This window comes from Episyrphus balteatus, chromosome 2, assembly GCF_945859705.1.
Source record: "Episyrphus balteatus chromosome 2, idEpiBalt1.1, whole genome shotgun sequence".
NCBI lineage: Eukaryota > Metazoa > Arthropoda > Insecta > Diptera > Syrphidae > Episyrphus > Episyrphus balteatus.
Genome location: NC_079135.1, coordinates 63,850,820 through 63,863,172, shown reverse-complemented (window position 1 = coordinate 63,863,172; position 12,353 = coordinate 63,850,820). Strand labels below are relative to the sequence as shown.

The window sequence follows — 12,353 nt, the reverse complement described above, 5'->3', positions numbered from 1 at the left end:
CAAAAATAACTTTATCCAAACCGTAGCCAAGCTAGTTCATATTGAAATTCTTTATTTATTGAAAAATTAAGTTAATTTGTTTGCACAGTATTTTATTATTTCGTTGCATATACAGGGTGTCTAAAAAGTAATGAATCAAATAAAATGTGCTGATAGGCCAACTTAAGATCTTTCAGAAATTGGTAACTTATTCATCCCAAATCCTTACGGTTTTCGTTTAATTATGCAGTTTTTGTAAAATTTCAAAAAATCCCTACTTTACAACAGTATTTTGCTGCCTCTGCCCATAATTGATTTTTGTTTTTTACGATTCTTTCTCTAAAACATTACCTAACAATAAGAAACAATTAATCAATATAAATATTTTTTTATTTCCTACGCCATTTTCTTGCAAATTAATTAATAGTTCCAATTTTCATAAAAACTCAATTTTTTACTTTTATTTCAGAGCAACAAGACGACAAAAATTTGTATCGTGTGACTCTGTTTTATTATTCTTAAAAACTTTTCCCGGTATTGCAGTTTTCAAAAAAGTATAAAAGTTTCCAAAGTTGAAGTTAGATAAAAAAAATATTACAGTGTGAACTCAACAAAACAGGGTTTTTCGGAGCAAAAAACCCTTGTATTCATCATAACTTTTTTCTTATAATTTAAGTCGAATAAAGTGCTGTAGCAAAAATGTAGAACTTTTAACATCTACATTTTATACTTAACAGTTTTTTTGTACAATGCACGCTTCTTGCACTATAGCTCATAAAACTGGAGTTAGACTCACAGGGTATGAAAATTGTATTTTTGCTCCCAACACTACAAAAGCAAATCTTAGGAGGAGAAAGGGTGATTATCTATTGTTTTGGTTTACCATGAACCCAAAAAGTGCAAATTAAACCCAAGCACAAAAAATATTTTTATTTTTGTCGACCTGAGTAATTTAAAAAGGATAATAATTTAAAAAGGATAATCTGATAAATTAAAGCTCATTTTCCGTCAATTGAAATTGTATCAAAATTACTAAATACCCAAGCATCGAAGCAGAAATCTGTGGATTATTCAAATATGAACATAGTACTAAGTATGAATCAATGCAGTTGAAACTTACACTTGTCAAAAGTTTTAAATTTATATAAAAAAAACGTTTTGCATGAAAACCAATAGGTTGATTATAAATTTGTAGAAGAAATGCATCTAATAAATAATTTGTTTGGTCCAGCGTTGAATCAACCAGCATTTGATGAACCAGTGTCTTTGAAACATCACTCTGAAAACAAGTAAAAAAAATATACGAAAACTTGATTGAAAATATATATTTAATTTCCAACCTTATTCGAGCACATAGAGCATGTATAACTCAATAAAAACAGTAACAGGCCTATTGGAAAGATCGTAGTATAGGATTCGTATGCGCTATATGAAACCAAAAGTGCTTCCCATGTCAGAAACAACCAGTATATATTACAAGTTAAATCCAAACTAAAGTAAACAGTCAGCGTTAGAATTGACCACCCAAAAGCTTCGTTCAAACATATCACTAAATCATTAAGCTTAGTGTAAATCAACTTCAAGACAAATATTCTTTCTGTGTTATCAATTAGGTCATAATCTTCTTCTAGAATTCTATTTTTGTGCTGTATCCTGCTTTTGGTTATTTGTTTAAGCAACAAATTCATGCTGTCAAACTGAAAACTTATCAAGTCCACGTAAATACTGACTTGAATAAACCTTATCCTTGCAACAATCACCGACAGAGAAGCACTCCAAAAATATCCTTGATAATCACGAACAGAAATAATGTATATATATGCTGTCAAAGAGACGACAATCAAAATTGACAGAATTGAATATTTCCAAAGGAGTTTCTTTCGATAAAAGCCCACTTGAATCCGATGCTGAAGCTTAAGTCGGAAAATGTCTTCGAGTTCCTGCAATCGACCGAAAAAACTTTCATGTTCCTTTCTTTTCAACAATGATTCTAGAACAGTCGTGATGTGTCCAATGATACCCGAAAGAAATACAACCGAAGTTGCTAGACTAGATACAATGTATCCTTCACCAAACACATTAATCGAAAAACTAAACGCAGTTGCTAGAATTAAACAGAATATAGTTATCAGAGAGTAGGTATATAAAAAGCGCTGAGTATGTATATTGGATGATATAGGAGCCAAACAGAAAAACTTGCACACTAAATTGAACTTGTTGTGCGGAAACATTGCAATCAACTGAAATGTAATGTAATGAAATTATACTATCTTTGAGGAGCAAAAAATAAATGATTAATATTTCCGTCTCTTTTTGTCAACTGAAGGAACTTACGAATAATTAACAAAATTATGTATAATTGAAAGGAATGGTATTTAATTCATATTTTAAGTATATAACTGATTATCTTTTATCCAAAATTAATTCTAATTGAACATTTGGAGTGTCAATTTTTTACTTAGGCGTGAAATGGTGTCATGAATTAAATGTGAATTGATAAGAACCTTAGCGTACTCACATTAATTGGAAAACTCGCTATGTTGGACTCCGCGAAAACCATATAAATCCGCGAATTAAAGCTGTCAGTCCTTTGAATACACACAGGAAAATGATCGGTTAAACTCGTGTACAATTAATAGAGGGAGTTTGCTAATATAGCACCTGGCAAACTAACCCTGTTAAAACTACACGAGTTGACTCGTTATTCAAAATTATTTAATTTAGCATACTATCTCAATTAAATTGTACTCAATTCTCAAGTTTCTCGATCAATATCAACAAGTTGATCGGTTAATGGTAATTTTAAACAATTTTATTTTAATGAGGCGACTGCGTTGATTTTAACGGCGCAGGGACATAAGTCCCCGGGACACAAGTCCCGAATTTTTTTTTCGGGACTAGCGTCCCACTTTACTGGGTCATAAGTCCCGAATCGAGTTCGGGAATCATATCCCACCCTACTGAGACAGAAGTCCCGAAATAAATTTTTATTTTTGTCCCGAAATAAATTTTTTTTCCTGTGAAAAAAATCTTTAGTTTAAAACCGTTGTTTGCCCAAGGTTAGCCAAAGATAAACCAACTTTTATTTTCGCTATCTTACCTTTAGTTTAAAAAATATAGAAGCATTTTCATTCACCTCAGAAAATAAAAATAAAATGCACGACTGGGTCGGACCAACTTGCTTTTAGATTTAAAGTTGCTTATATTTTTAAGACTTTTTATATAAAAATTTGGAAAAATAAATAAAAATCGTTTTTTTTTTAAATAAAATAAAATCTGTAATCAAATTGCCCTCCAAAACAGTATGCAGTTTTGATTGGTATATTAAGAAGCATTTTTAGAAAAAAAAATTCAAAATCGTTAGAGTCGTTTTTTAAAAAACAAATTTTTTATAAATAATTTTTTGGAAAAAAGATGTTGTCTGTAAAGCCGGTTTACGGACGATGATTTTACGTGATAACGTCGTAAGAAAACAGGTTGTGTGCTTTTAAAATGAGTCAATTGAAGCGTTTATTTATTTCAAACAATCATAATTTGCAAGAAAAAGCTAAAAAAAAATTACTTTTTTCTTTTCTCATTATATTAATTTTTTTATTTTAAAAGCTTACAAAAAAAATTATGGAATTTAAAAGAATAAAACCATTTTTAAACTTTAACAATGCGCAAAAAGTATAAAAATCATTTATTGAAAACAATCATTTTCATCAAAAAAAGCAAAGAAAACATGAATTTTTATCTTCTCACCTCATTAAATCCATTTTTTTCCCTAACAACCTATACAAAATTTTATACCATCTGAAAGCTTATTGTTATTGTTAGCTCAAAATATATATATCGATCAGGTCTATAAAAAGAGCTAGAATTTTTTGTACTCGATCAAATTTAATTAAAAAAAGCAAAAAAAAACATTTATTTTTATGTTCCCAGGCTATGGAATCAATTTTTTTGTTTGACAACCTATAAAAAATATATTTTTTCACCTTACGTATGAAGTATCAATCTCATTTCAAAGATGCCTACAAGAGAATTTTTTAAAGTCAACCATGTCAAATTTCCAGACTGAGATTACGGTACTTCCCACACTGGTGGCTGTTCGGGGGCAACAGATCTCCTCTGGTGTTTTGAGGTTTTTCGCAAGTTTCTTGATTTAACATTATGTAGCTTATAATTAGTCTACCGTTATGTGTGATATACCAAATGAAAGGTAATTGTATCAGGATGCTCAGAAGTTTAATAAAATTTCTATCTGCTCTTGGTCAAAAGTTATAACCTGTTGAATTCTAAAATTTTATTTTACCTACCATTATCTTAAAATTGTGTTTACGAAAATGATTGAAACTTCGCACACATATAGTCGTAGTCATGGTCTATCATGACTCCATATACTTTATTCCTGTATCTATTAAAGAAAAAAAGATAAATATAAAAAACGATGACAATCGGGTTTTTTAAAAACTTGTTACTTCCGTTATTCAGTCAAAACTCACTAAACGATTCCAAGTTTTTCCACATGTATGTATAACCTACATGTCCTATAAGTTTGAGATTTTTTGAACGCTCCGAAAAAAAAGCTAAAAATAAAAAATAGCCCTAAAAAACAATGCGTTTTTCAAAAATTCATATTTCGAAACGCAAAGTGTTGGAAAAAAATCCGTATCAGACGCCTAATTTTGTTTTCCCTCATCTTACACCTGGCATCTTTAGAATTGTCAAGAAATTTCCTTTACCCAAAATCATCATTTTGTCATAGCCCCAACACGTGTACAACGTTCAAATAAAACGTTATAGCTTAGTTTTAAATTTTTTTAGATTTTTTTCTTAAATGCAGTTATTCTAAAATTAATCTCATCTATCTATAGCAAGAAAAATCAATACTCTACGACTTCGCGTTTAGATTTTAGCCCAAATTTCATCTTTCCGTTTTACCTCTATTTACCCTATTAAATGACGGAATTTTTAAAAATCCTTCATTTGGATAAAGCTTTAGGTTATTATCTTTCAAATAAGCTATAGAAGATTTTTGTATCTCTAATAGTTTATTTTTAATTTTGAATTGAAATTTTTTGCCGCACTGCGAAAGTGCGAGTGTGTAACGTTAGAAAATGGCGTCACTTTTTTGTGGTGGCTGCCATGGTTCATCGATTTATAAGACGTTGTCACGTCAAAAAGTTTTAAAATAAAATTGGTATGCCATTTTGTAGAAATTACTAATCAACATCTAAAAACAAAATTTCAAAAAAATTCAATGGAACGTTTTTGAAAATTTGATTTTTTCACAAAAAAATTTTCAAAATTTTTTTAAAAATCCAAAAATTATTTTTTTGGAAATTTTATTTTTGGTTAAATTTTAAATTATATAAATACTTCTTCACAAAAAGTTTCGTTGAAATCGAATAAGCACCTTCAGAGATAATCGGAGTTGAAAAAAAAAGGTTCTATGACAGGTACTATTAAAATGATTTTCAAAAAAAAATGTTTTTTAAACAAAATTGTTGCAGCCGTTTTCGAGATATTTCAATTTTACTTAAATCGGTATATGACAAGTACCGTTATTTCTGGTTCAAAAAAATTTATTCCAAAAAGCACTCTGGAGAGTCGCCAAATAACGCTACATACCAAGTTTGACATTAATCGGTCCATCCGTTTAGGCTGTAGCTCCTTATACAGACAGACTGTCTGTCAGTCTGTCAGTCTGTCAGTCTGTCAGTCTGTCAGTCTGTCAGTCTGTCAGTCTGTCAGTCTGTCAGTCTGTCAGTCTGTCAGTCTGTCAGTCTGTCAGTCTGTCAGTCTGTCAGTCTGTCAGTCTGTCAGTCTGTCAGTCTGTCATTCTGTCAGTCTGTCAGTCTGTCAGTCTGTCAGTCTGTCAGTCTGTCAGTCTGTCAGTCTGTCAGTCTGTCAGTCTGTCAGTCTGTCAGTCTGTCAGTCTGTCAGTCTGTCAGTCTGTCAGTCTGTCAGTCTGTCAGTCTGTCAGTCTGTCAGTCTGTCAGTCTGTCAGTCTGTCAGTCTGTCAGTCTGTCAGTCTGTCAGTCTGTCAGTCTGTCAGTCTGTCAGTCTGTCAGTCTGTCAGTCTGTCAGTCTGTCAGTCTGTCAGTCTGTCAGTCTGTCAGTCTGTCAGTCTGTCAGTCTGTCAGTCTGTCAGTCTGTCAGTCTGTCAGTCTGTCAGTCTGTCAGTCTGTCAGTCTGTCAGTCTGTCAGTCTGTCAATCTGTCAGTCTGTCTGTATAAGGAGCTACAGCCTTAACGGATGGACCGATTAATGTCAAACTTGGTATGTAGCGTTATTTGGCGACTCTCCAGAGTGCTTTTTGGAATAAATTTTTTTGGAGACAATGCAAAGAAGTCAATTTATTATAAAAGTAATGAAGCAAATAAATAAGATATTTGACATGAATCACTTCGGACACAAGAGAGACAAATTATATTCTCCATTGTAATGCTTAAATAATTGGTAGCCAGCCACATAATATTTCATCCCAAAAAAAATACTACCTTAGGCGTCGGTTATAGCGATCAGGAAAATGCATCAGGAAAAAAGAAACAGTATGAAACGAATCTACCTTGTCTCTTCTTTTCCTGATTGAAATACACACGAACAAATATTTCGTATGCAGTGGAACAGGAAAAATTTGAAACACTTCAGGTTAACGATTGGTTTAATTTCGTTTCAAACGTCAATCAGGTGGCACGAAAAATGAATTTGCATCAGGAAAACAAATAAATACAATTTAAACAACAATTATTGTTCCATTGTAAATTTTCTTTTCAAAAAAAATTGGTATAGCATTTGTGTTCCAAAGCGAATTAAAACATCACAAACAAATGATACACCAAGTACTCAAAAAAATGTAGGGCGTATTCGTTTACGTACTTTTTTCTTTGTTCTTATTTTCTGTATCAAAGGGGCCCCCAATATCAAAGGAGTCCAAAATTTTTGTCTTGCCTTGGGGCCCCGGCAACTCAACGTACGCTTCTGGCAGTTCATATAACATTTCTGTTAAGAAGCTGAAGTTGATTTCTTTTAATTCACCTTAAAAACCACAAAATGCAAAACTGTTTTTCAGGTGTAAAAAGTGTAATTGATTATTTCCCTCTCTGGAGGCTGGTGTCAGCAAACGATCTCCCACAAGTGTTTTGTTCTTGCTTGTCGCGATCAGTGTAAGCTTCGTACAGTCGTACCATTAGTTAAGCGAACCACCCAAGTGAGTGGCGTCAGGTTTTTTGCGATAAAATCTTTGCAACAGCTTAAAAAAATTATAAAATCATTTTTTTACTTTTCAAAATTTTTAAATTCACTCAAAAGTCATTATTATCAAATTAGCAAGATGTAGGGCTTTGAACGTTCCACAAAAAAGTCCTTGGCATCAAATTTATTGCTTTAACCGTTTGAAAGATATTTGTATCCAAATCCTAATGCCCACTGATTTCAATAATTTTTTTATGAACTATATGAACGTTTAAGGCCCTACAAGATTACATCTTGCTAATTTGATAGTAATAAAAACTTTTCAGTGAATCAGAAAATTTTGAAAAGTAAAAAAATGATTTTAGAATTTTTTTTTAACTTTGACCTCGAATATATTTCAAATGGTTAGATTAATGAAAAAAGTTTATAAGATCTTTTTTTGTGAAGCAATCTTTTTCCTACAAGAATATGTCTTGGCCCGTTTGAATATTATAATTTTTCAATTTTCGTTTGTTTATTATAATTTTTCAATTTTCAAGAAAAAAATAGTACGCATACACCACAGTGACCTTTTTAATAAATAATTTATTTTTTTTTATTTTATTTATTTAAGCTTAGTACAAGCTATGACTTAAAACTAATTAAAAACTAACTTTAGAAAACTATTATTCCTTTCTTCGTGACCTTTGTTAAATAACTTAACACAAAAAAAAACAAGTTAACTTTAGAAAAATTAGATTTCTATTTGGAATAATCCGTGATTAACTTTGGGCTAACTTTGGGCAATCGAACCAGGCGGATTTGAAAAAAAAATATTTGCAACTTCATATTAGTAATTATCGGAAGTAAAAAATGATCTAATAATGCTAAAACAAAAAGTATGTGAAATCTACATTCTAGTTATATGATGTTACTACAAAATATTTTTTACAAAAAAAAAAAGTTGAGATAACATTATTATTATTGGACGAAACGCCAATATTTTTTTTGGACTAAAGGCCATAAAAAGCTATATTAAATCAATAATTATTCCATGACATTACGATGACAGAGAATGTCAAAAAAAGTGGGTCCCGGAAGTCATCTGTCAATCTGTCAGTCTGGCTGTATACGAAGCTACAGCCTTAACGGATGGACCGATTGATGTCAAACTTGGTATGTAGCATTATTTGACGCCTCTCCAGAGGGGTTTTGGAATGAATTTTTTACCAAAAATAACGATACTTGTCATATACCGCTTTTAGTTAAGTTGAAATTCGTCGAAAACGGCTCCAACGATTTTGTTTAAAAAATTCATGTGTAAGTTTTAAGATAAGGTCTATTAACGGTACTTGCCAACGAACCGTTTTCAGGGATGTTATGCCTTCAGAATTAAGTCTTATCGTGCATTGGTATACTATAAAGTAGCGACAAATTTTCTAAAAAACCCTAAAAAAAAGCTTATTTGGTAGCTTTTTGCATTGATGTCAATTTGTAAGAAAAACATTTTCTGACAAAATTGACTTTATTTAGTTTTTAGAAAATTGAATGGCAATTTTAAACGCATCCTTGAATTTTCTGTAAAGTGATCCGTTGTTGAGGTATTGATAGTTAAAGTCAAAAATATGTTTTTTTTTGGTTTGATGAATGATACTGTGGTAAAAAACAATGGTAGAAAAGTCAGACAAAAAGATAAGTAAATTTTAATAAATAATAGCCTTTCCAAAAATAATAATCATTTAATCAGAAAAAAATGTTTCCACTCTCTTATGAAGGAAATAAAAAACGGAACATTTTTGAAAATTTTGTTTTTGGGATAGGTATTTTTAAAGTTACGCGATTACGCCATAAAAAAAATATTTTTTTACAAGAATCTTAAGATTAGAGATGTTTAGGTAGGTACTTTCATACAAATGTTGCTGGATGGTGGGATAAAGCCAATCGAAAATCACTAAGAACATCACATTTTTTTTTGTTGTTCCTTCAATTTTTTGGATTACATCAACATAAATTTTAAGCTTTATCAATCATCACCTCCTCCTCAATCATAAAAATTAATGAATACATTTTTTTGACACTAGCTCCTTTCTTTGCTGGACTACGTATTAACCACTTTGTTAAAGGATACTTAAAACAAAATCATTGCGCATCAAATTAAAAGCCCTCGTTTGCTTCCGGAACAAAGGGAGATAATTTTTGATTATTAAAGTTAAAGCTAATAATCTATTTTTAACCGGAAGTTCGCATTCTTAATTGCAGACACAGACAAAGTTGAGTATCTCTTGAAGAAGAACTAAATTAATTACGGAAAATTACTGGAAAATGAATGAAATTATGAAGGTAGGTACTTCCGTTGGTTGAGTAAATAAAATAATTTTACATTTATGTTTGGTAAGTTGTTTTTGTATGTTTAAATAAAATGCACGACGTATAGGTAGTTTCTTTTCCAAGTGACTCTGAATGACTTGCATTGCTTAGAAAATATGTTTTCCAAAATTTGTTATTCCTAAAAAGCAGTGTTGCCAAGGCCGTCTATTTATCGTCAGACAGGCTCCTTGAACATTTCACTCGCTTCTTAAAATTTAGATTTCTGATTTATGGAATTTGCCTCTTTAATTTTGAACATGGCGATTTAATGCTCTTTTAAAATCAAAGCATTTTACATCAAAAATCCACAAGATATGGGAGCGCTGACAACCAATTTACATAAATTTATTCATTTTGATGTATTATACAAATTTAATTTAACGCCCTTCATGACCAGATTATATCAAAAAATGAAAAACGGGAAAACGCCTATGAGACGCAAAACTATGATACGCACGACTATGATACGTGTAACGATGTTACGAATTCAAATAATACGAACTTTTTTTTTGTGTTGTTTTTGATCTGGCAACAGTAAGAGGAACGTTGTGAAATAATGACAATAATGAAACACAAGATGTCGTTGGTTCAAAGGAAAAACTCACTAAGTGCTACTGAAATCCTATGTAGTTAGTGAGTTTTTCCTTTGGACCGACGATGTGTAATCAGATTGGTCAAACATTAATAAATAAACCAAGCAGAAGATGGGATTGCTTGAAATTTTTTTGATGAGGTTTCAGAGAATATGTATGAATACGAAAAAGAGGTCTCAGGTCAGATGTATATGTACATGGGTTTGACAACTCATGTTTGTAGGAATAATTTTAGAGAAGAAAAGAAATAAAACTGGAGGGATATGCTTCCCTTTGAGGCAACTAAACTGGTACAAAATAATGTACATTTGGGCTTTTGTGGACCTTGTAGGTTTTGATATTATGTGGAAATTTTTTTTCGAGATTTAGGTAGGTACTGTCCGTGCATCTGTGGGGTTGAAATTTTTGAAGGAGTTTTATGTGAGTTTACATTTTTTTAATGTAAGTACCCCGCATCAGTAGATGTACTTCAAACTTGAAACTTTATGAGACGTTGTATGGGTTTTTTTTAACAAAAAAAATATGTAGAATTCTTTTTTCCCGTAAAATATTCTACATGCCGGTAAAATAATTATTGGTATATAAATGAAGCTAATTGCAATAGGTATTGCTGTGATTGAATGGACTCTCGGTCTAACAATAAAAGCACGCATTCGCCCAAGTGTATCTTCTAGGTGCCTGCTATGAAATTATGTAGGTACCTACAAAAAACGTTTTATAACATCATAACATGATTTCTTAGCGCAATAAGTTCGAGATGTTAAAGGACAACGGCAAATTGAAGGTGCTACCACCAAGCCTTATATGTGGAGCTAAAGGTATTCCACGGGTCGCAACGCAACCCGCTACCGCTCTGACAACCCACCTTTTTTTGTTTAAAAAAATTCTTAAAACTTCTCATGTAAGTTTTTAAACTATCAAGCAAGATTTTAAGTCAAAAGTAATTCTACCAATCTAATAACTTGACATATTACAGTACCTACTTAAGAAAAAAAGACGCAGCACCACCCCTTGCTAAAGAGGTCAGAGACATACTAAAAATTATTTAAAAAAAATAAACAAATTTGTATTTCAGTTTCAGTTGTTTCAATTTGGTGGGGGAGTTTCATTTTTGTTATTTATTTATCGAAGCAATCACCAATAAGAAATTTGAATTTTTTTTTGTAGGTCCGAACATTTTTAAATATGTATTTGAAAAGTAATTTCTATTGGCTGGTTATTTTTATTTATTTAAATTTAAAGAAAGCCCCCACCTTGCGGAATCTACCGAAATGTGAACATTTTGTTTCTTTAGTTTGTTTTTTTTTTTACCTCCTTACAGAAAGGGTCTGCATATTTTTTCGTTATAAATAAAATCCGCGAATGGGTCGCATGTATTTGCTCCCAAAGCAAATGTATCCTATATTTTATTCAGGACATTGTAAAATTATTTTTTTTAAGAAGTAAGTAGGTACATATATAAGAAATACTTATTATCATTTTAAATGGTCTAAGGATAAGAATTAGTTGCTTTGAGAAAAATCACAAGAAAAAGTTTTAGGAGCCTTAGAGCCACTTCTTAATTTGTTTAAGAAGTAAATATGTAAAAGGTAGATACATATATTATACAAGGTGATTCAGGAGGAATCGAGGAATGTGCCAAAAAGCTAGAGCGTGTGGATTAGGTCGGGACAAGAAAAATATCGTACGGAAGGGGAGGGTTTATTTCGTCTCGTTTAGCGGGGAGGAGCAAATTAAAAAAAAATTACTTAATTTGTTAATAACGTGCTGTAAGGGCATTAAGGCAATAAAATTATTTTATTTTAATGAAAAAACAATAAAGCAAGCAGTTTATAATAAAAAAGGTTTTTAAATCATAGGTATTCTGTGATTTTTAAAGGTTTCAAGAGAATTATACCATTAGATAGTATTTGAATTCTCTTCTTTCGTATTTGTATTTTCTTTTCATTAATTTATTTTTGGGATGTACATACATTATTATTTGTTGTTCGTTTTTCATTAAAAAATTGCGGTTTTATTCACTTAAGGCCCTTACAGCAAGAATCCATGAGCGGTGGTAGCCCCCGAAGTAGTAAGAAAAATTCTCAGGTAAGTTTTCAGGTGTTATCCAATGAAAAATGTTGATCAATTCAGGGCTAATCCAAGTCTGAATGTTTAAAAAAAATAATAGACGAAAGGTATCGTATATGCTTAGTAAATTAATTTTTCAACAAGTCCAGCCACTTAAAAACCAAAAGTAAAAAGGTTTTTTTT

The 12,353-nt window shown here is 31.2% G+C and overlaps 1 protein-coding gene across 1 annotated transcript; it reads right to left on the bottom strand.

The window, feature by feature from the left end:
- Positions 1 to 514: 514 nt before the first annotated feature.
- LOC129911453 (putative gustatory receptor 39b) lies at positions 515 to 2,280 on the bottom strand. Its single transcript, XM_055989264.1, has 2 exons — positions 1,320 to 2,280; positions 515 to 1,258 (listed from the first exon to the last, which is right to left on the bottom strand). Exons 1-2 carry the CDS (start codon positions 2,208 to 2,210, stop codon positions 971 to 973), a joined length of 1,179 nt encoding a protein of 392 aa, XP_055845239.1. The 5' UTR covers positions 2,211 to 2,280; the 3' UTR covers positions 515 to 970.
- Between the last annotated feature and the right edge of the window lie 10,073 nt (positions 2,281 to 12,353).